The sequence below is a fragment of the Sinocyclocheilus anshuiensis genome, unplaced genomic scaffold (genome assembly GCF_001515605.1).
Source record: "Sinocyclocheilus anshuiensis isolate Anshui unplaced genomic scaffold, SAMN03320099.WGS_v1.1 scaffold426, whole genome shotgun sequence".
NCBI classification, from domain to species: Eukaryota; Metazoa; Chordata; class Actinopteri; order Cypriniformes; family Cyprinidae; genus Sinocyclocheilus; species Sinocyclocheilus anshuiensis.
This window is the reverse complement of record NW_015542362.1, coordinates 1,063,095-1,084,005: the sequence shown is the minus strand read 5'-3', so window position 1 is coordinate 1,084,005 and position 20,911 is coordinate 1,063,095. Positions and strand designations below refer to the sequence as shown.

At 41.5% G+C, this 20,911-nt stretch overlaps 3 protein-coding genes across 4 annotated transcripts in view; 2 read left to right on the top strand and 1 right to left on the bottom strand.

The window, feature by feature from the left end:
• acin1b (apoptotic chromatin condensation inducer 1b) overlaps window positions 1-2,014 on the top strand; it is an 18,054-nt gene extending 16,040 nt beyond the window's left edge. Inside the window, exons 16-18 of the mRNA XM_016490794.1 lie at window positions 1-171; window positions 265-362; window positions 445-2,014. The exon at window positions 1-171 is cut by the window's left edge and continues 16 nt beyond it. Of these exons, the coding sequence (XP_016346280.1) occupies window positions 1-171; window positions 265-362; window positions 445-777 (602 nt within the window). The 3' untranslated portion in view covers window positions 778-2,014. The remainder of the gene's footprint in view (window positions 172-264; window positions 363-444) is intronic.
• A 403-nt stretch (window positions 2,015-2,417) lies between these two features.
• On the bottom strand, window positions 2,418-10,440 carry ajuba (ajuba LIM protein). Its single transcript, XM_016490793.1, has 8 exons — window positions 7,766-10,440; window positions 6,356-6,457; window positions 5,466-5,533; window positions 4,636-4,698; window positions 4,423-4,553; window positions 3,322-3,373; window positions 3,169-3,237; window positions 2,418-3,041 (listed from the first exon to the last, which is right to left on the bottom strand). The coding sequence occupies exons 1-8, from the start codon at window positions 9,240-9,242 to the stop codon at window positions 2,910-2,912; spliced, it is 2,094 nt and encodes a 697-aa protein (XP_016346279.1). The 5' UTR covers window positions 9,243-10,440; the 3' UTR covers window positions 2,418-2,909.
• A 1,320-nt stretch (window positions 10,441-11,760) lies between these two features.
• Window positions 11,761-20,911, top strand: part of mrpl52 (mitochondrial ribosomal protein L52) — a 29,830-nt gene continuing 20,679 nt past the window's right edge. Inside the window, exons 1-5 of one of the 2 annotated variants that reach the window (XM_016490791.1) lie at window positions 11,761-11,854; window positions 12,096-12,165; window positions 17,463-17,530; window positions 17,703-17,767; window positions 17,870-17,997. In XM_016490791.1, coding sequence (XP_016346277.1) covers window positions 11,821-11,854; window positions 12,096-12,165; window positions 17,463-17,530; window positions 17,703-17,767; window positions 17,870-17,997 — 365 coding nt within the window. In that variant the 5' untranslated portion in view covers window positions 11,761-11,820. Of the gene's footprint in view, window positions 11,855-12,095; window positions 12,166-17,462; window positions 17,531-17,702; window positions 17,768-17,869; window positions 18,028-20,911 lie in introns of those variants that run through there. The other variant, XM_016490789.1, reaches the window with a different exon arrangement.

Here is a 20,911-nt window from a genome sequence, read left to right as displayed (position 1 = left end):
GGGAAAGAGCGATGGAGAGGAGAGAGAGGACTCGTTCTGAGCGGGAGTGGGACCGGGATAAAGTCAAGGACTTTGGGAAGGATGACGGAGACAGAACGAGGAAGTCGCGATCACGGGACCGAAGACGCAGAGAGAGAGGCAAGAGCAAAGAGAAGAGAACGGAGAAGAAAGGTGAGGAAAACTACATCTTGTGAAATGTTTAATGACATCACATATTCTTCTATTTTGGCTTAATTTGACATCGTCTCCCTCTTTGATTTCCAGATAAACCAGAAGAGCCTCCTGTAAAACTTCTTGATGACCTGTTCCACAAAACTAAAGCAGCTCCCTGTATATACTGGTTACCCCTCACAGAAGAACAGGTCAGCATGACTTCCTCTAGCCTAAATCACACAGATCCCTCTTTTTTTTCCCTCCTTAATTTGTCTTCGCTTTTTTTCCCAGGCGACACAAAGAGCTCTGGAGCGTGCTGAGCGCATAAAGGAGCGAGAGAAGAGGAGGAAGGAACTCCAGGAGGAAGAGGACAAAAAACAAGAAGAACGGAGAGAGCGAGCAAAAGGCCGTAACAGAGAGGGAGGGAACGCAGGAGGAGCAGGTGTTGTGAGACCTTCAACTGAGGGAGAGAGAGACAGAGGGAAGGAAAGAGAGCGAGAGAGGGGCAGGGAGGCAGAAAATAGGAGAGATGGCCACAGAGGCCGCGGTAGCGACTCCAAAACCGCAGGGGGCAGCAGATGCTCACAGAGCCGTAGCATCTCCTCCAGAGACAGACGACACTGAGTGCAGAGCGAGTGGATGTGTGTGAGAGAGAGAGGGGTTTGTAAGATCAGAGTCATCAGCATGACGACAGCTCCAAGGCTGATAAATGCCTGATGGATGATAGATCACCCAAAAAATGAACGTTTTGTCATCTGTTCTCCCTCATGTCATTCCTAACTTGTGTTTTTACTGAAAACAAAAGGTTTCAGCTTTTTCGTCCATACAAGGAAATCAAAACAACACTGGATCTCATTGACTTTATTTGTATTGGTGAAAAAAATGTTTATCTGAAAAAAGCAAAAGAAATATTTACCCGTTGCTTGTTCCATTTCATAGAAGAACTAGGTTTGGAACGACATGAAGGTGAATAAATGATGACCGTTTTGGTTTGAGTGAACTGTCCCTTTAACATTTCTTCTTCCTTGTAATAATGTCATCAGTGTTTCACTGCTGTGCACATCTGCACACGTCTCAGTCACTCACCGTTTTAGATCAAACTTGTCAAAAAAAAAAAATTTGTCTTCCTATAAATCTCAAATGAAACGGGACTAACATAATGAAGGGACTGTTGAAGGTTTATTTTCAAAGTTCAAAATAATCTTAAGGGGATGTGTGTGTATTGGTGTGCTGTCTAAAGCTCACAAACTCCAAAGTCAAAAGAAACAATACGAGACTATATAAATCATATTTTCCTTGGAGTCTTAATGTTTTATTTATAGTTTAACTAGTGCCACTTCAGGCTAGCGGGTCGTTAATTCAGTGTGTAATTATGGGGCTTGAAATTTTTTGGCATTCAAATGATAGTTTTATATAGTGGTTTCTTTTTATCCACTGTATCCAGATTCAATTAATATATCTCCAAATTGTTCAATTAAGTCCCCTATCCAGATGTTTGGCCACCGTTGAGTTAAAGAGCCAGTCCTGCTTTCGACACTGATCTCACTGAAGGTTTTTTTTTTTGTAAGATTATTAAAATGTCTACTGGAATCCAATGCTATGAACCACACTGTAGATTCATTTGCTAGATTTTTGTCTGTTCTCTTTTTTCCCCACCTGGTCTTAAGAAGATGTTCACTGTTCATCTCTGTGAATCAGACCAGGTATAAATGTAACCTTTATAGAGAAGATAGCAAGAGACCTTTTAATATTATTTTAATGTTGTAGTTTTGAATATATATTTCAAACGATTCTCTTTTTGGATTATTTTCTTTATGAATGTGCAGAATGTACAAAGAATAATAAAACAAACTGAAGGAAATTTTCCTTTTTTGTGTGTTTCGTGTTTTCTTTAAACGCTAAGAATAATTGCAGCAATAACTAGCAGCATTTGGAGTAAATGCAACATTGATTTGACAGTTAAGATTGTGTATTAAAGACATGTTGAGGGTCATGAAAGATTCTGTAGCACTTTTTTGAAGTTTTCACAAGCTTAAACTGATTAAATGTGTACTGTGTGTATATACACACACACACACATTATGTCTGTTCGAGAATGATTTTATAAGTCGTAATGGGTGCTTTCTCATAAAAACAAGTCAGTATTCAATTTCTCAATAGAATGTGAATTATACAAGAAACGAACACTAATTCATACACGGAAAGATTTATTAAAACATACAGGAATGTTTTTAATCTTTTTGCAATCACTTTATTTTAAAAAAAAAAATCTCTTAATAGGTAAACATGTTTAAGTGCAAAATCTTTGCTAGTGATATTAAATATAGAAAAATGTTAAGCAAACAAAATAAAAAAATATATATCCCTTGTTTTCTTTTCCTCCTACAGCAAACAGTAGATATGGGAGGAAAACTTTTCTGTGATGATTCTACTCCCTCGAACAATGAAATAAGCAGGCAACAATAATCTTAAACTCAGAGGAACTTGTATAGAAATATTCTGTTCAGCAGGATTCAGTTGCTGCATTTCCCAGCCACTAGGGGAAATATAGTTTGTACCAGTACTGGGATTTGCATTTGAAATGTATTATGACCTCAAGTCTCGGTAAGAGAAATAGTGTTTTCTCCCCTCTCGCTATCTTCAAGAAAATAGAGCTGGCATAGAAGAGAGAGACATTAGAAAGACAACAATTTACAGTGGTCACTAGTGTGCATATGAGAGTACAAAGTAGTTGGTCAGGCACATTAGTTCTCGTTTCAGTGTGTGTTGTGAGGGGGAAGGTTATTTGTGATGCACACTCTGGTCATGTGGCAAGAGTGGCAGAGGAGGTGGGAATCCAGAGGGAAGCACTGAGATCCAGGCTCATTGGAGAGCTGCTTCCCACACTCCTGAAGAAGAGGACGAGATGATTGTGGTCATTACAAGCCTGTGCCATAACATGTAGATATGCGCTTGTCTGATATGCTGCCAAATGATGACAATCATCTTATCCAAACTACTCTCCATAATACCCACCTCACAGTGATAACACTCAAAGTGATAATCTTTGTTCATTGACACCACCCTGAGGATCTCCTCACTGCCCTGAAACACACACAAAAATACCATCAAAATCTTTCTCCTAAATTGATCTGAAAGCATCTGCTGCACTACTAGGGAATCATTTACCTCAGCAGGTAAGATGGGTTGTAAACAGGCAGCGCATTTGGGAGCAAATGTCCTGAAGAAAAGAAAAGAAAAAAAAACTGAATCCACATCAAGCTTGTAAATGCAAATGTTTTGGATGTGCCCGATCTTGATGTTGATGTGGCATTCAAACAGCAATGGGACAACAACCATGTGGTACTATGGGAATTAATGGCTGAATAGAGGGAAAGATATTTTGTGAATAAGTTTATTCAAATCAACAGGCAAACTCTATTAGCTGCTAACATTTATATTCAAATAAAGTGGTTACTATTTGATGGAATTTTCATTATTTCACTAAAAACATCCAATTTTTGGTGACACATGATCCTTTTGAAATCACTCTTAATATGGGATTTGGTGAACTAAAATAATTATTATCAGTGTTGAAAACTATTAAAAACTGCTTAATATTTTTGTGGAAACAGTGATTTTCTTTTTCCAGGAATCTTTGATGAATAGAAATTTCAAAAGAACAATATTTATTTGAAATAGAAATCTTTTGTAACATTATAAATATCTTTACTGTCACTTTCAATCAGTTTAATGTATCCTTTCTTAAAAGTATTGATTTCTTTCAAAAATAACAACCAAAAAAACATTATTTCTCTCTTTATTCTTACTGAACAGTAGGTAGTAGTTCATCTATGTGGCAGTGTTGCCCACTGAGGATTTAAAAATGTACTCACCTCTTGCACTACATGCCCATTTTTGCTCTGAACAGTAGTTTGCATGCACTGTTTGTCACTATATAGACATTGTGCTGCAAAGTTAGTGACTATAATACAGGGAATAGAGATATTTTCAATTGTTCTATCAGTAAATAGAAAAATAATTCACGTTATGAAATGCATTAGCCTTCAACACTTTGATAATGCATGTTTTTTAAGAGATAAATGGCACTGTTGCCACTATTTATTAAGAAATTAAATTAAATTAAGGAAACAATTATTTGTAGCTTTCTTTAGCTCGCAACTAAACCTAAATGGCAACAAATCTAGCAGAAAGGGCGTCAGAGCAGTTGATAATGTTAGATAAATTGCATTGTCGTCATGTCACTTGTAACACTGTTCACTAACAGACCTGTTGTAGTCAGAGACGCAGTAGACATTGTTGAGGTAGTCTACTGTGAATGGCACCCCGTCCAAAGCCTTTGAGCAGACCGTACAGCGGAAACATCCAGGGTGATAGGAGTTCCCTAGAGCCTGCAGAATCTGAGTTACACGTACAAACAGAGAGAGTCAACACTCAACCTATACAGCCTTCAAACACTGACCTCATGCAGAGAACACTTACCTGCTCCAAGATGAGGTGACCACAAACACTGCACTTCTCAGCTGCCTCCTGGAAGCCTGAGAACTATAATGAAGACAGATTGGGAAAATGAGGGAATATTCATTAAATTATGAATATAACAGAATTTTTTTAAGGAATACTAAATATAAAATTGTGTTCAATATTTTAAATATAAATATTACAATACATTAGTGGATATTAACTCATAAAATTCGAAGTATGCATTCATTTTCCAAAAACATAACTACAAATATATTTTGTAGTTTGTACCCTTTTCCAGAGCACCCATAGTTTTTCAAAAAAAAAAAAATTAAATACCAGATGTGCTCTTGGATAATATTTTTGTCATAAATATTATTTTAATTTGATACATTAAAATAAAAATAGTAATTTCAGAGTAACTTCAACCCCTTAACACTAACTAAAATCTTGTCCTTCGGATGAGCCATTAAACCGAGGTCCTGACTCTCTGTGGTCATTAAAAATCCCAGGATGTCTTTCGAAAAGAGTAGAGGTGTGACCTCGGCATCCTGGCCAAATTTCCCCATTGGCCTCTGATCATCATGGCCTCCTAACAATCCCCATATCTACTGATTGGCTTCATCACTCTGTCTCCTCTCCACCAATAAGCTGGTGTGTGGTGGGCGTTCTGGCGCACTATGGCTGCCGTCGCATCATCCAGGTGGATGCTGCACACTGGTGGTGGATGAGGAGATACCCCCTGACAATGTAAAGCGCTTTGAGTGCCTAGAAAAGCGCTATATAAATGTAATGAATTATTATTATTATTTAAAATAAATACTAAAAAGACCACATGAAGTCATCCCTACCATGTAATCCTCCTTGCAGTAAACGGAGCCATTGACGTTGTAAAAGTCCTTGTTGCGGAGTGTTCGCCCTACAAGTAAAAACAAGATAAGACAGCTGTTCAGACCAGCATGAGAGAGATACTGACCCAAATGAAGAGGTATTGAAATATTGGCTTTGGTTATATGATTTAAAGGCACAATATATAATTTTCGCCGCTAGAGGGCGCGTATTCAAAATAAACAAATAGACAAAGGCGTAGTTTGATGACGCAGTGACTGAGTGTGGAGTCATGGGAGTTTTCTTCTTCATCCCCACAGCCGATGCAATCCGACGGGACTCGGGCAGAAATCATGTTCATGGATGAGCTAATGATTTATTAACGTAGTAGAATGAAGCAGGGTGAGGCTGAAAGCCGTCGAAGCGAAACGAGACCGCTGAACGAGCGCGACACACGGCTCGAAAGCAGCGGAGCTTTTATTATGTACCAGTCGACCGCTTCCGCTCCTTCCGGTCGTGTGTATGTGGGGAAAAAAAGCAGCGCTGTTTTATCATACTAGATACATTTGAAAGTTCTGTTATTATGCTACTCTGTGCGGTCGTCACCGGTCTATTAAAACGCACAACATATTAAAGCGTCTTTGGTGTTTCCATGTTTTCTACAAAACAAAACCGGAAATCGAGGGGTTATGACGTCATTGGCAGGCGACACAATGACACTATGGACACGCTCCGTGTCACTAGTTAAAATTGCTTATTTCTCTGGATTTAAACATTCTTCGAAACATTTGGGATAATGTAAGTACACAAGTCAGCAAAATATATAACAATGTTCTAGTGGTTTTTGGATATTTTAATAAAAAAATCTTACATATTGTGCCTTTAAGTGTTGCATTACAGACTGATAACTCACCGCAGGAAACGCATGTGAAGCAGCCGGTGTGATAGAGACTGTCCAGAGCCTGGCAAGCATTATCTGCACCATATACACCTTTACTGCACTTCACACATGTACCTGAAAACAAGAATATGACCACAAACACTGTCTGAGTACACTATAAACAGATGCATCAGAGGCTTCACAACACACACACACACACAACTCAAGTGGCTATCTAGGACAATGAGGTCATCATCCAATCATACCAATTACATAAAGCGCAGGCAGCAGAGCTGTCTGGACTCAAAAATACACATCTGTGCCGCATGACTCGTGCATTCTTCTCCCATAATACCAGCCAGTGGGTTTGTTTCTTGTAGTAACAGTACACACACCGATAAATCTGAACTCTGCAACCCCTTCATTAATCGAAAAAAAGGCTAATAGGCTGTTGAATGCAGGAATTAGATATTGTAATGTGTCGGAATGAGGTAATGTCTTCAACTTTACACAGGTGCTTTTCAGACAACAGGGAGGTTTCCTTGTGGCAACAAAGCGCTACACACACAGAAGGCACAAACACACACCCAACCCTCACAATTGAGTGTGTTAGAGAGCCTTCCCTCAGGACTCAAATACCTGACCTAAACAAGCACACGCCAGCACACGCTAGTGCTCACTAACACACATGAACACACCCTCACTCAAACTGTGGCTGGCCGAAAGCCGAAAGCGCTTACACACACACACACAGAGAGAGAGAGAGAAACCTCCTTTCAACAGAGCCTGTCCTACTGTATTACTCACAGCTCTTTGGTATGACCAGTGTATCACAGAGCCTGTAATTTGGGGTCATGCATAATCACTATGCTCGCTCTAGGCAGATATTTTTGACTTTGGAGTTGTTTCAGAATTGTATGTACACTCTTAAAAATAAAGGTGCCATAGAAGGACCATTTTTGGTTCCACAAAGAACCATTCAGTCAAAGGTTCCTTAAAGGTTCTCTTTCTTACCTTTTTATAATCTGAAGAGCCTTCTTTTGCCACAAAGAACCTTTTGTGAAACAGAAAGGTTCTTCAGATGTTAAAGGTTCTTTATGGAACCATTTAGACAAAAAGGTTCTTCTATGGCATCGTGAAGCACCTTTATTTTTAAGTGTAGCCTTGGGTGGAGGGGTTATATATTTGTTTGGTGACTCGCGAGTTAGTTATAATGGTTAGTTAGAGAAACGGCCTGAATATGGAGGGCTAGAATGTATTTTTGAAGTCTGACTGGATGCGTTTCATGTCTTGCTTTTTGCTTCCGAGAACGTTTGCATGTTTTAGCAGGTCCGAAGCAGTCTTCATCTTACCACATCACACACATTCACAACCTACTGCCAGAGAGAAACACATCATTAGTCATAAACAAACTAGCCAAATTGGACTAGTTAGTGATCTCACCGAAGTACTCCTGTCTGTCCACAGATGACATTGACTCCCTTCCAGCCGACTGTTCTTCCAGGCATGTCCCTGGAGTTCCAACTGGGGCTGAAGTCGATATGGAACTGGATAGGATGGTGGCAGACACGGGCTGTTCTTTTAAAGTCAAGCCTCCAAGTAAAGCTTCTCCTTCCAGGGCAGCATCTCTCAATAGCAGGCGGGTGAGCTCCTGCTGGTATCGGGTTCCTAGCAAGTCGGAGTGTCGTGCCCTCTCGCCCACACCATCGCCTCTTGATCCCCGCTGGTCAGTGGGACCCCATTCTGGTTCTGCTCGGTGGAAGGTGACAGTATGTGTGCTTAGCGCGGGCGGATATGAGTGACGGCTGTCGTGCACACTTCCTCCAACTCCCGACACCCCTTCGAGACAGTCTCTCCAAACCTCCATAGGGGGCGCTCCTGTTTTCCCGGACGCCTGTATGGGGTACGCCTGACCCGAGGTGGTGCCACCGAGTTGGGTCGAGGAGAGCTGGAGCTGCTGGGTGGGCCCAGGTGTATGGCGGGTGTCGTAGCCCAAACTAATGCCGCTGGTCCGGTTACTGCTGCACCGACTTCCCATGGGACTCCCGCCGCCTCCGCCGCTAGCGGTACTGCTCGCAAAACTGGAGCGAGGGCTTGCCAACACGGACTCTTGTAAGCTAAAAGAGGAGCAGGGGCTCAACGCTGGTGCAGGGGGGAAAATGAACCCCCCTATGCCGCTGTCATGGGTCCTCTGCGGGGGGTGCGAGAGGGAAGCAGGTCGCCCGCTGTCCCAAGGTTCACCACCCGAGCTCAAACGCTTGTAGAACAGAGCTTCCTGCAGAGACAAGCGCTTATGGCGCTCTAATTCGTGGAGGAAGCTGGGCTCCACGGTGGATGAGCGGGCAGCCGAGCTGTGCGTTGGGTACGGAGGTGGAACGGACGACAGCGGAGGAGGCTGGGCGAGAAGCTGCTGGCGGCGAACGAGCTGCTGGAGCTCCAGAGAATAACGCCGCTGCTTCAAGGCTGCGCGAGAATTCGGGCAGTATGCCCCCTGTGGGTCACCTTCACTTCTGGGCGAGTTGCCCCATTCCACCGCTTCTGGTAAGTAGCACGATGCTCGCTGCTGGGGCGACCGACGCCGTAGAGGGGCGAGAGTAGACGGATGATGTTCGATTCCAGGCCCGCAATCCTCAGGTACCATGGCCGAGGTGGTATTCGAAGTTGCGATTCTCTGAGAAGCGGCCACTTTGCCAGGTCTTCCGGCTGACTGGCCACACACCTCTACAGAGGTGGAACAGGACAGCGGGAACTGAGGTGTGCTCACGGGTGCGCTGATCTGCGCCAAGGTCCCATTATTGGCATTGTTGCTGTTACTGTTGTTATTTGCATTGGCCAAGTCGTTTTTCTTTTTGCTGAATTTGACACTTCCGGAGTCACTCAGTTTGAGCTTTTGCTTGAGTTTGCTGCCAAGTCGTTCCATTGTGTTTTTAATGTACGCTCAACTATGATATAAAATATAAAGTACGAATTGAATTTATCTTAGATGCCACCTGAAAACAACTACAGTTTAAATAGTGTACTACATAAATACAGTGAAATACAGTGTGGGCACAAGCATCATTCAAGTGTTTCAACAGCAGATGAGATAACAGAACAAAAGATACGTGACATCCAAAGGTTATAACAAAATAATTAAAAAAAACAAAACAAATCCACACACACACACACACACAAAAACGAACTGTTAAAAACTAATACTTTCTGATGTTCTACAAAAATAAATATTTGACTTTGAAGATAAATAAAAACACTATGACATTTTCTGCAGGCTACATGTCGTACTAGTTAGACTTGAAAACAAACGGTTTGTCTCCAAACTGTTTGCTTGTGATGAATTTGCTGGACATGCGTGTGAACAGGAGCTTGTTCATCCATTTGTTTGCGATCCTTTTTGCAGCTACTTGTGGCCTTGTCTTCGGCAGTGAGCAAATGAACGTGTGAAAACTACCGTCAGGTTTCAAAGAGTCTTGAATTCCGCTCCCAGACTCGCGCAGAACCGATCCATTCAAACGGTGAAGTCTCGCAGTCACATCCGCAACTGATCCACTGTTGTCGGAACCACTTGCAAGTCTTATAATTACCACTTGGTTCTTCGTCTCTGTGGATTTATCAAAACGGCGCTGCCGGTTGTTTAAAAAATAAGAACGGCGTTTGAATACTGAATAAATTCCAACGGGGTTTAAACACACAGGTTATGGGATACACCACGGCCCCTTTCTGACTCAACTAGCGGCTTTCAAAAAAGCAAATTGAAAACGTTTCTCTGTGCGGATAAATGAGCCGTCCGTATCCGAGAACCCAAAAGCGTTTATTCCTCAGCAAAACAGGTACAAGGCAGATCAAAGCCTCCTGTTGTCCCGCAGGATTTCCACTTTGCCCAGTCCAGTTTGAAAGAAAATTACCATTATTCCCCAGAAGTGGAAGTCTTCAAAAGCGTGTAACTATAAAAAACCAGCTGCAGCGAGTCGCTCACCCAAACATATTCGCAGAGATAAACACGCACTGCGCAATCCACGCCGGAAAACTGCGCTAAAATGTTCAACGTACAGTTTCTTTCTTTCCAAATTTTTTCCCTTCCTCCCCCTTTCTTCTTCCTCTGTGGCTTTTTCCCCGACCGGAACACCTTTCCCCCGGGCAGCGCGCATGAATAGCATCCCACTATTTCGTCACACAGCCCAACTTCTTGTTTGGACTTACACAAACAACCTTGACATAATCGCACACATTTATCAAATGACCAAAATAAAACGACAAATACACCTTTTTGTTAGTCTGGGGGTTTCGAATGAGTGGTTTGATTCATAAATATATACGAGTCAACTGTCTGTAAATAAGACAATAAACTCAAAAGAAAGTAGAATGCAGTCATGAATCAAATGAATCAGTAATTTTTCTTTTGTTTATAACACCTTGTGTTTTATTGCACGTAATGTGGCAACACGTGACGAAAATCGATTTAATTCGACTTTAAAAAAAAAAAGCGTTTAAATAAACGGAAACCTGTAAACATGCAAATGGTTCGAAGACCTTACATATTTTCTGTGTCGTTTTTCCAACCCTAAGGCCTAATTGGTCGTGCCGTGCCGTGCCTTTCGTCTGTGGAATGTGCGGAGGGATATCGCTAAGTTCACTGGGACAGCGTGAGTCGGCTGCGTGTGTGCTTTTCGCGAGTGCAACAATGTAACTGTTTTTTCGTTTCTTCCCTCGCGGAAAATGCCTCTCACTGTTCCATAGTTACCGAGTGGCATAAATTCCGGTGACAACTGACCTGCTGTCGTATGGTTACTGTATTCAACCCCACCGAGACCCTAAAACGACCCAATGCTGTTCTTTTGTCTAAAACCTGTTTTTTCCCCTACCCCAGAGCTCCCTCCTCCCCTTCTGGTCTCGTCTGCAGCTTCTCCTGCGGTTTTGTGGGAGCGCGCGCAAGCGAGTGGGGACTTGTCCTGGAGCGCACGCGGGAATGTTTCAGCGCTTACTCAGCACTGCTCGAGCCCGTACACAGGAGGAATGAAGGGATCCATTTATTATCGAAGCGGAAGGTGTTAAGGGCCGGTCTTCAGACTGAGACGCCTCTGTGTCGTGTTTTTACAAGAGCTTTTCTCACCTTAAGACTACAAAATGAATGAGAACATGTCAGTCAGTCACTCAAGTCAGTTTTTAAATAAATGATTCGAAAGTCCATTCAACGTTCTATTCCAAACACCACAAGGAAACATTTGTATACATAAAACCACCACTGGCAGCCACAAGAATCCTCAGTTTACACGTTCTAACACGCATGTTTTATTTTTGGTTATCTTTTGTCCTCCGATCAAGTGATTAGAAAGGCTGAAAATAAACTAAGTGTAGTTTATTCAACAGGTGAATCAGGCGAGTCTGTGTTGTATTTAATGTGACTACAGCATCATCTACTGGTAGAAATAAGTCACGCCGCCGTACTCCAATGCAGAGTCTCTTTTTGTACCTCTTGCTTGCCGTAGTTGCTATAGTCCAAAATGGCAGCATCCTTGAGGACGTTTTGTACCGCAGGTGAGGCAGTGTGTTAGTCAATATTTAGCAGAATATTTGTTTTGTGAACCTTTGTTGGAAAACAGACGTTGTGTTATTGAGCTCAGGAATACATCTAAACGTTATTCTTGTAAAAGCAAGCCATTAGCCAGCGTGCTAATGAATGTCTATGGTGTTAGTACTCTGTCACAAAGTAACAGCTGATGAGTGAACAGTACGTTTTTCCTAATGGGTAATTTTTGTTTTCACTTATCATTTCCAGTGTCGAGGCAGTCTATACGCCCATTTTCATCGTCGTGTGTGACCCTCGCGGGAAAGAAGTGGAGACTGGAGTGAGTTTCCTCTGCAGTTTGACATTAACAAATTGTACTTAAAAAATGTATTTGGGTTAAGGTGACCAGATTTTTTAAAATTAAAACCAGGGTCATTTCCTAGTGTGTGGTTAAAATATCACTGAGATCTCACTTGTGATTATCTACAAATTAAAAAACTGGGACAATATATATATATTTTGTTGTTTTTGAATTACCGTGGGTTCCATATAATAATATTATAATTAACTGTAATGATGTTTGAGGATCAAACTGACACTAGTTTTTTTGGTTGTTGCTACAATTCACCAAAAATCAGACAATAAAAATAGTAAATAGTAACTATTGCAAATATCAAACAGATCAAAGCAGTTTTATAACAAAATTATGACACTACAAAAATAAAACAATAAAAATGAGAACATATGGTAAATAAAACTGTTTTACAAATAGTTTTACCTTTTATAACAGAACATTTCTAACATTTTTATTTTCACAAACTGTAAGTATACAGTTACAGTTATTTTATCTTTATGCTTTTGGAAATGGATCTTTACTAGCCCTAATTAGGCTTATTATTTTGCATTTTAGGCTACTTTTGAGCACAAAGTATGTGTCTTATGCAAATATTACTCTGCAAGTGTAATTGTTTAGTTACAAATTGTATTATTTTTTTTATACATTTTTTATTTGATCATTCAAATTGGAGTTGTGGCAGCGGAGGTTTCAGGAACATTTAATATTGTGTGCAAAACAATCTCGCATTCTTTCATCCCTTGTTATATAGTACACACAAACAGTATTACTTTAATTTAACAGTTGAGCGTGTAGGACTTGATAGTACAATCCCTTAGAATAATCGGCACTTTGTTGACATCTTGAGTGGAGAGTAAGGGTAATCACTTCATTGGGGTCATCAGGTGTGCAGCCTCCTTCCTCTGTGTTTCGTTGATAGGCCCACGACACCTCCAAGTACTACTCTTCTAGGTCATTTTGCAGCCCATTTGGGATCCTTCCTTTTTAGCCACAGCCAGTTGCTGCTTTGCTCAGCAGCCTCTGACAGCGACCTAATGGCTTGACGTAAGGCCTGTCCTCTGACTCCCAACCCCTTCAGTAGCCTGGTTGTTGCCGTGTCTACAAAACCTCTTCACCCAACCTCTACGGGGAGCAATTGTGTTCGCCAGCCCCGTTGTACTGCTTCGGTTAATAGGTCTAAATACTTCAGCCTTTTACATTAATTTCCTTCACCAATTGCAGCCTCCCATGGCACAATTAGTTCCACGATGAACAAGGACTTTTGTGAGGTTGACCACTGTATTAGGTCTGGCCTGAGGTTAGTTGTAATTATCTCAGGTGGAAAGCTGAGCTTCTGGTCCAGATCAACCTGCGTTTTCCAGTCCCGGGCAGTGTCCAGCAGGGTTGTTTCCATTTTTATAGTTGGCTTTACTGGAAGCTGTCCTGCTCTTATGAAGGTGGCGGCTTTTGAGAATCCAGGCGTTGGAGGAGGGAGGGCATTGGTGGTGATTCTCCTTCCCTCCAGGATAATCGCCAGTTGTCTCAGAACCTGATTCTGCCTCCAGGTGTAACATCCTTGGGAAAGACTGGTTTTGCAGCCGACGAGGATATGTCTTAGCGTTGCTGGGGTTTGACAGAGAGGACATGATGGATCTTCTCCAATCCATTGGTTTAGGTTCTTGGGTGTGGGGAGAACATCGTAGGTGGCTCTGATGATGAAGCTCAATCTGCTTCTTCCATCTCCCAAAGATCTTTCCAGGTGAGTTTACGTTGCTCCAGATTTTCCCAATTAATCCACTGTCCCTGTTTGGACTGCGAGACAGCCTTTGTTCATCTCTCTGCCTCTTGCTGCCGGACCTCGGCTACTATCAGTTTACTCCTCTGGGCGGATGTTGCTTTGTACCATATGGGTCTGCTTGTCACAAGTCCAAAACCCCCTCTTCCCTGCTGCACCCGCCCTACAATGTCTCTATGCCTGAGAGCCGATTTTGCCTGCTGTATGGCCTCAGTCGTGGCCCACTTGCTCTCAGTTGCCAATCTGGGAGTAGCAGCTTATATTATAGCATCTTGAGACTCGGTCAGGGTCATGTTCAGTTTCACTTTGGTTAGGGTTCGGTGGGTTGGCATTTGATTTTCAATGCATTCGATTTTCAATTTTGAGCTTCGAATTTTCTCTTTTTTTTTTTTCGAACACCTGGCATCCCCCGCGAAACGGTTCTCATTCACGATTGAATATGAATCGCCCATGAGTGAACGTCATGATTCAGTTCATCTGGAAGAGAAAAAAAAAATGCAAGACCTCAGCTGGGTGGGAGCACTTTAAATTGAGTGAGGACAAGACAAAGACAGTGTGCCAAATATGCGATTTGAAACTGGCCTACCACAACAGCACATTAAGTTTGAAAAATCACCTGAGTTCTGTAAGTAGTACGCCTATAGTATAGTGTTGGTGTAAAAAATTGCTGCTTTTATCCACCATGTTAATCAGTAATTTTTCACATGATAAAAACGTGCACTTAATTTGCTTGGGAAATACTTGCAAATACGGTAGTTATAAAAAAACTTACAGTAGCCCAGTCTAATAATAATTTGTCTATATTAAAAGTATTGTTCTTAACAGACCTGTGTGTTTTGTATCACTAGTGCAGTGTCCGTTCTCGGAGCATATAAGCCCTGCCCGCGTGAGGCGCGCCACTTCTGGCTCGTGCTGTTCTGTAGTTTATTAAAAGTTTAAAATGCGACACTGCACTCACTTGGGTCCGCAGCAACACACCCGCCATGCCTGAAGTCGATTGGATGAATGGTTCTCGACATAATAAAAATGCAAACAGACAGACAAACACACAGATGTTCCTGCCTTTATTAGAGAGAAGAATATGTTCAGCCCCCTTCCTCCGAAGCTTTGAATATTCAGTGTTGATTTACTACCGAAGCTTCGAAGCTCAAAAAATGGTATTCGGACCAGCCCTAACTTTGGTACACTTGTACTCTTCAAAGAGGCTAGAGACAGGCAGTTCCAGGGCACTTTTCCCATACAGGCCGATATTGCTGAGGCATCGCGGGAGTCCAAGCCACTTCTTGATATAAGAACTGACTGTTCTCTCCAGCTTCTCGATTTTGGTAATGGGGACCTCGTAGACTGTTAGAGGCCACATTAGACGAGGGAGCAATCCGAATTGCAGGCACCATAGTTTCAGCTTGCCAGGAAGCAAGGTATTTTTTATACTGTCAAGGCCATTAATCAGGGCCTTTCGCACCGCGGGAATCTTTTCATAGTACCAGAACTAATTTTGTTAACGTTGTTCTTCTTTGTTTCCGTTGTTGAACGCTGCACACAAATGACGTCGCTGTCGACCGGCTTACGTTACTTCCTAGTACACACTGTCGGTGTGAATGCAACCCTTTAAATGGTACTGGGAAATAGTTCGCACAAAATCGTCCCAGTACCTTAGTACTGTACATTTAGTTCTGGAACTAAAGCGGTGCGAAAGGCCCTATGGTTTCTTCCCTCAGTTGGTCACTCTGATCTGAGTCCTTGAAGCTTGCATTGTACTATTGCCCGAAGCTCTTGACATCTCCTGCACCATTGGAATGGGTGTTTCATCGATGTGGAATCTCTGGTCTACGAGTTTCCCTCTGACAATGGATATGCTTCTAGATTTACTGGGTTTTAACTTCATACGCGCCCATGTTATGTTGGCATGAAGCTTTGCCAGTAGACGTTTGGTACATGCAATGGTTGAGGTCAGGGTGGCCATGTCATCCATGTATGCACGAATAGGAGGAAGATGCTGTCCAGACTGCAGACGTTCTCCTCCTACTACCCATATCATACTAGTATGTTCTAAGCATCCCGAGAAGCCTGGTATACCAGCTTTCTGTATCGACGTATCAATCAATTTGTTTTGTTTCAGGTATGTTGTCATCCTTTGAGGAACAATGCTAAAGAAGATCTTTCCTTCAACATTCAAGAGATTGATCTGTCGAAATTGGTTGATGTTCGAGGCATCCTTTTCCTTTGGGATTAGCACTCCCCCTGCTCTTCGCCATGTTTTTGGGATGGTTTGCTTTTTCCAAACCACTTTCATTTGCCTCCACGGGAACCGAAGAACCTCTGGAGCATTCTTGTACAGCCGGTATGGAACTCCGTTTGATCCAGGAGCTGAAGCTGCCCTTGGTTTTCTCACAGTTTTCTCAACCTCGCTCCACCTTGGAGGGCTGTCATCCAATTGATGTTCTGGCTGAGGAATGGGTGGCATGTCTGGTGGTATCACCCTCTGCTCATATCTCTGGCTGTCTGTGTGTGTTGCTTTCAGGTGGTCCTCCAGCTCCTTCTTTGATACTTTAAGTGACCCACTCTTTTCCTTTGTAAAGAGAGCTTTCACAAATCTGAAAGGATCTTTGTAGAAGGATGTTCTTGTCCTCTCCTTCTTCTTGCATCGTGTTCTGATGTTTTCTGCTCTCCGCAGTCTTCCCAGGTGTTCCTTTAGATCTGCTTGCAGAAGGTTTATGCCAGCTCACTCTTCTGGTGAGGATTTCTTCCACTGTTTTCTCAAATCCCTTCTCTTTTTGACCAGGCGCATGATTTCTTGCTGCCTTCTTGACTTGGGAGGGGTTGTTGTTTTTTTCTTTCCTCTCTCTTTTGCTCCGAATCTTTCCACCCCGTATAAGTACACCAGATCGCTCATTTTATCCAGCTTCTTCTCTGCTGTTCCTCTGAGTTCATTCAGGATCTTACTCAGGTCTGCGTTGACTGTTGTCCACTCTTTCTTGCTTCCAGACTTTGGCCACTTCACTTGAGGTCTGTAGCCTTGGATATTCTTCTCCATAGCAAGCTGCATCTGGTTGGGTTCCAGGTTCTCAGATGTTGTGCTCAAACTACCCTCCTCAGCCACTGGGTTACTTATGCTCCGTGGACTAACTAACACATGTATAGTTAGTATGTAACATCACTGCACGATTGTCAGCAGTCTATATTTACAGTGTATTTGTGAGTAGTTTTTAATCTGCTGTAAAACAGGGACAACCAAAAACCATTGCTGTCTTCCGTAAACGGGGACGTCTGGTCACCCTAAATTGAGATGATGATAAATATGGATGTTGGTGATGATACAAAGGAGAAATATTTTTAAAATCCAGTTTAAATAAACCTTGATACAGTTTTGAATAATAAATACTAACTGAAAAAAACTGATTAAATCAGATTGTTTGTGTACATTACATTTTATTAGCAATGGTTAATCTTGATGTCAGTGTTTTGTTTTGTTACATGCTTCATTGTCATGCTCCCTGTTTGTCTGCAGAAATGGTTTAGCACGTAGTGGATCAGAATATGGGCCATTAACAGATCTGCCTGACTGGTCATATGCAGGTGAAAATTATTTTATATTTTGTTAAAAGCCAAAGGCAACAATGGGGTGTGGTTTTGTTGTCAGTTCTTTTGTATGTGTCACGATATTTGTCAAAAAACTGTCAACCGTAAATCTGTGAATGAGAATATAAACGCTGACAAGGATTTGTATAAATTATTATGTGATTTTCAGATGGAAGGCCTGCACCTCCATTGAAGGGGCAGATCCGCAGACAAAAGCAAAGAGAGGAGTTTGCTGTAAGACTCTTTATGTTTTTGGATTGTTGTTTTGTTCCTGCTTATTTCATTTAAAGAAAAACTTGAAATGTTTTAAATGTTTATATTTGTGTGCACATTTAGAGAAGAGCAGTGTATCTCAGTGCAGAGGTGGATGAAGGGATGAAGCAATGGCAGGAGAAGAAGGAAGAGGAGAAAGAGAAAGAACAGCATGTGAAATCCTTATTGCTAAAACCTAAAGGAAATTTATTAAAGAACAAAAAATAAAGATACTTCAGGACAAAAAAGCTTGGGCATGATTTTTGTTGTTGTTGTTAAACATACCAATGCACTATAACAATACATGCATACTTTTATAGTGTATTATATTGACGATATAAAACGTTTTTTATTGTAAAGGTGATTGTAGGAGGACGTTACGTTCTGAGGGAAGGGGTTAAGCAGATGCAGACTTTCTAAGACACTTATTTCAGGGACTGTTCTTGTGAGAAAAAAAACAAACAATTTGCTCAAATTGCCCTAGGGTACAATTATAATAGCTTGCAGGTCATAAACATAGAAACAGTTGGAATTTATTTTTCACATTTTTATGTAGTCTAGCTTTGTAGACAAATATATTTTGGACCTCAGTTTAACGTCTCATCTGAAGGACAGTGCTTTTTGACAGTATAATGTCCCCATCGCTATACTGGGGCATTAAGCCCCACACAGACCGCAGGGTGAGCACCCCCTGCTGGCCTCACTAACAGCTCTTCCAGCAGCAACTTAGTTTTCCCAGGAGGTCTCCTTAGAGCCCTGCACGGGCCTCAAATTTGAGCTCAGGCCCTAGCCCAGCCCTTGTCCAACAGCTTATCAGAATTACCGGCTCGAGTCCAACCCGAGCCCCTCTTTTTTCCCCCTTCTCCCAAAGCAGCTTATACAACTGTTTCAGCTATTAAAATAGTTCAGTTTTGTATGGCAAGTGATTATATTTCGTTTAGTTTTTTTATTAAGTTCATTTAGAAAAATGTTTGGAGCATTTTTTGTTAGTTAAATATAAGTTTTTGATTTTTAAAGTATAACGTCCAAGCGGCCAGCGGCAGACAGTAAGCTGATCATAGCCTATGTTTGATCAATTTAGCCTTCTCAAATCATCACGACTTGCCTAAAATAAAATCTATAGATATAAAACAGTTCAAGCATATAACAATGTTTAAACGTTAAACCTAGATAAATGTGCGCTATATCCAATAGTTTGTGTGGAGAGTGGAAGCTAAAGCGCTTTGCAGGGCATGGAGGCGCCAGCGCGATCACTTGCATTTTTTTTTTTTAGTAGAAACAACTTAAAATTTGCCTTCATTTTTGCCCATGAAGGTAAGAGTAATACATCATTCGGAACTGTAAAGGGTCTACTTTTATTTGCGTGCACTCACAATATCAACAAAACCTTGTGCTGTTAAAAAATAAAGAAAACAAACATGATGCGCTTTCTGCCGTCTCGGTCTTGAACAGGAGAGCTTCACAAAAATGAACCAAAACTCAGCGAATACATGCCTCACAGTCATGATAAATATATCTAGAAAGCTTTAAATGACTACTTAACGAAATAAAACCAAACGAAAACAAAAACTCTTTCAATTATAATCATGATCCATAAAGATGCACTTCTCTCTAAAGGTGCGTCTAATGAGGAGACGGTAAGTCAGGATAAGCAACTTCATTCTTGCAACATGGACTCAGAATACACTAGTTCAGTAAATAATTCAAATATCTCCTATCTATTTCTCCTGACACATTCATGGTAATTACTTTTGCTGCTGCTTTGCCGCAAGCTTTAGCCTTGAACGCGGAACTCTTCCCGCTGCGCTGAAGGCACTTGTGCTCGCTGCTGCTGCTGCTGCTGCTGGCGGACACTAAACACCATCGTCACTAATGTCACTATAAACACCACACTCTTGACAGTCGTGGCAGCACGGTCTCGTGTTGTTTCCACCTATTTTTTTCATCACTGATGGATGTCTAAAATATAAAAAATAAGGAGAAGCCTAAAACAGGCCTGATGGCCGGCCCGCGTCTGAACTATGACGTGAAAATTGGTCCGAAGCCCGGCTCGAGGGGCGTAAAAAAGTCGGGGCCCGTTGGGCCGGGCTGAAATGCTGGACTCTAGGTCTCCCATCCAGGTAGGCCTACTGACCAGGCTCTGACCAACTCTGCTTAGCTTCAGTGGGCGAATAGTCTTGGGTTACAGGGTGATATGGCTGCTAAATGGCAAAAGAGGTCAACCATAATTTGTGTTGTGGAAATATGAATTTCAGCAGCCATTACTTCAGTCTTCATTGTCACATGATTGTTCAGAATCAGAAATCATTGTAATATGCTTATTTTTTCAGTGTTGAAAACAGTTGTGCACTTAATGTTGTTTTGTGGAAAAAGGTTTAGTTTTATTGATATTTTTTGTTTTTTAAATGATAGTTTATTGATATATATTTTTGAAGTATTTACGTAAACAGAATCTGTATCTATTACATGAATTTAAAAGGGCAAATGGGGTTGAAATGTAATCATTAAATTTTACAGTTAAAACGTATGTCATTAAATATGCCATGTTGACATATTCTGTGACTCCACTAGGCTGCAGTGTTTCTCCATCCGTGCTGCTGATATTCTGGCAGCCATTTGTCTCTGACCTTGTCTCTCCCATCGTGGGATAAAAAGTTCCTGCACATAATGCAGTCTGACATATTCCCCCGTTTTCAGCTTCCACGTGTTTATATTTTTCATTTTATTATTTTTTGCTAGTCTTTCTGTGGCCATCTGTTGTTGTTTTTTTCTTTGACAACTTGCTGTCATAAAATGGATTCCAAGGTACGGACTAGCATCGAGATGAGACTTTTGCCATTCCCTCTCCTGCCTGAGAAAGTAATTAAGGGTGTTACTATAGTGACTCTATTTGATATTAGCCGCAAAAATGCCATTTCACTTTACTATTTTATTTCAGAGAACCTCTGAATCTTGAAAGTCAATCAGTATGGCTCTGAAATATAGGGAAATGTTAGGCTAATTATTCTCTAAACAGTAGCCTTTACCTTAAACATTCATTTCTGAATTTCTTTTTCTTTTTAGTCCTTAGGTCTTCAGTATGTCTCTCTCTCTCTCTCTCTCTCTCTCTCTCTCTCTCTCTCTCAG

Excerpts from the sequence above, each read along its gene's own strand:
- ajuba (XM_016490793.1), bottom strand. The coding sequence starts at position 9,242 with ATGGAACGACTTGGCAGCAAACTCAAGCAAAAGCTCAAACTGAGTGAC. Across the intron at positions 4,554-4,635 it reads GTCACCTCATCTTGGAGCAG|ATTCTGCAGGCTCTAGGGAA; the intron begins GTAAGTGTTCTC and ends CGTGTAACTCAG. Across the intron at positions 3,374-4,422 it reads TGCGTCTCTGACTACAACAG|GACATTTGCTCCCAAATGCG; the intron begins GTCTGTTAGTGA and ends TCTTTTCTTCAG.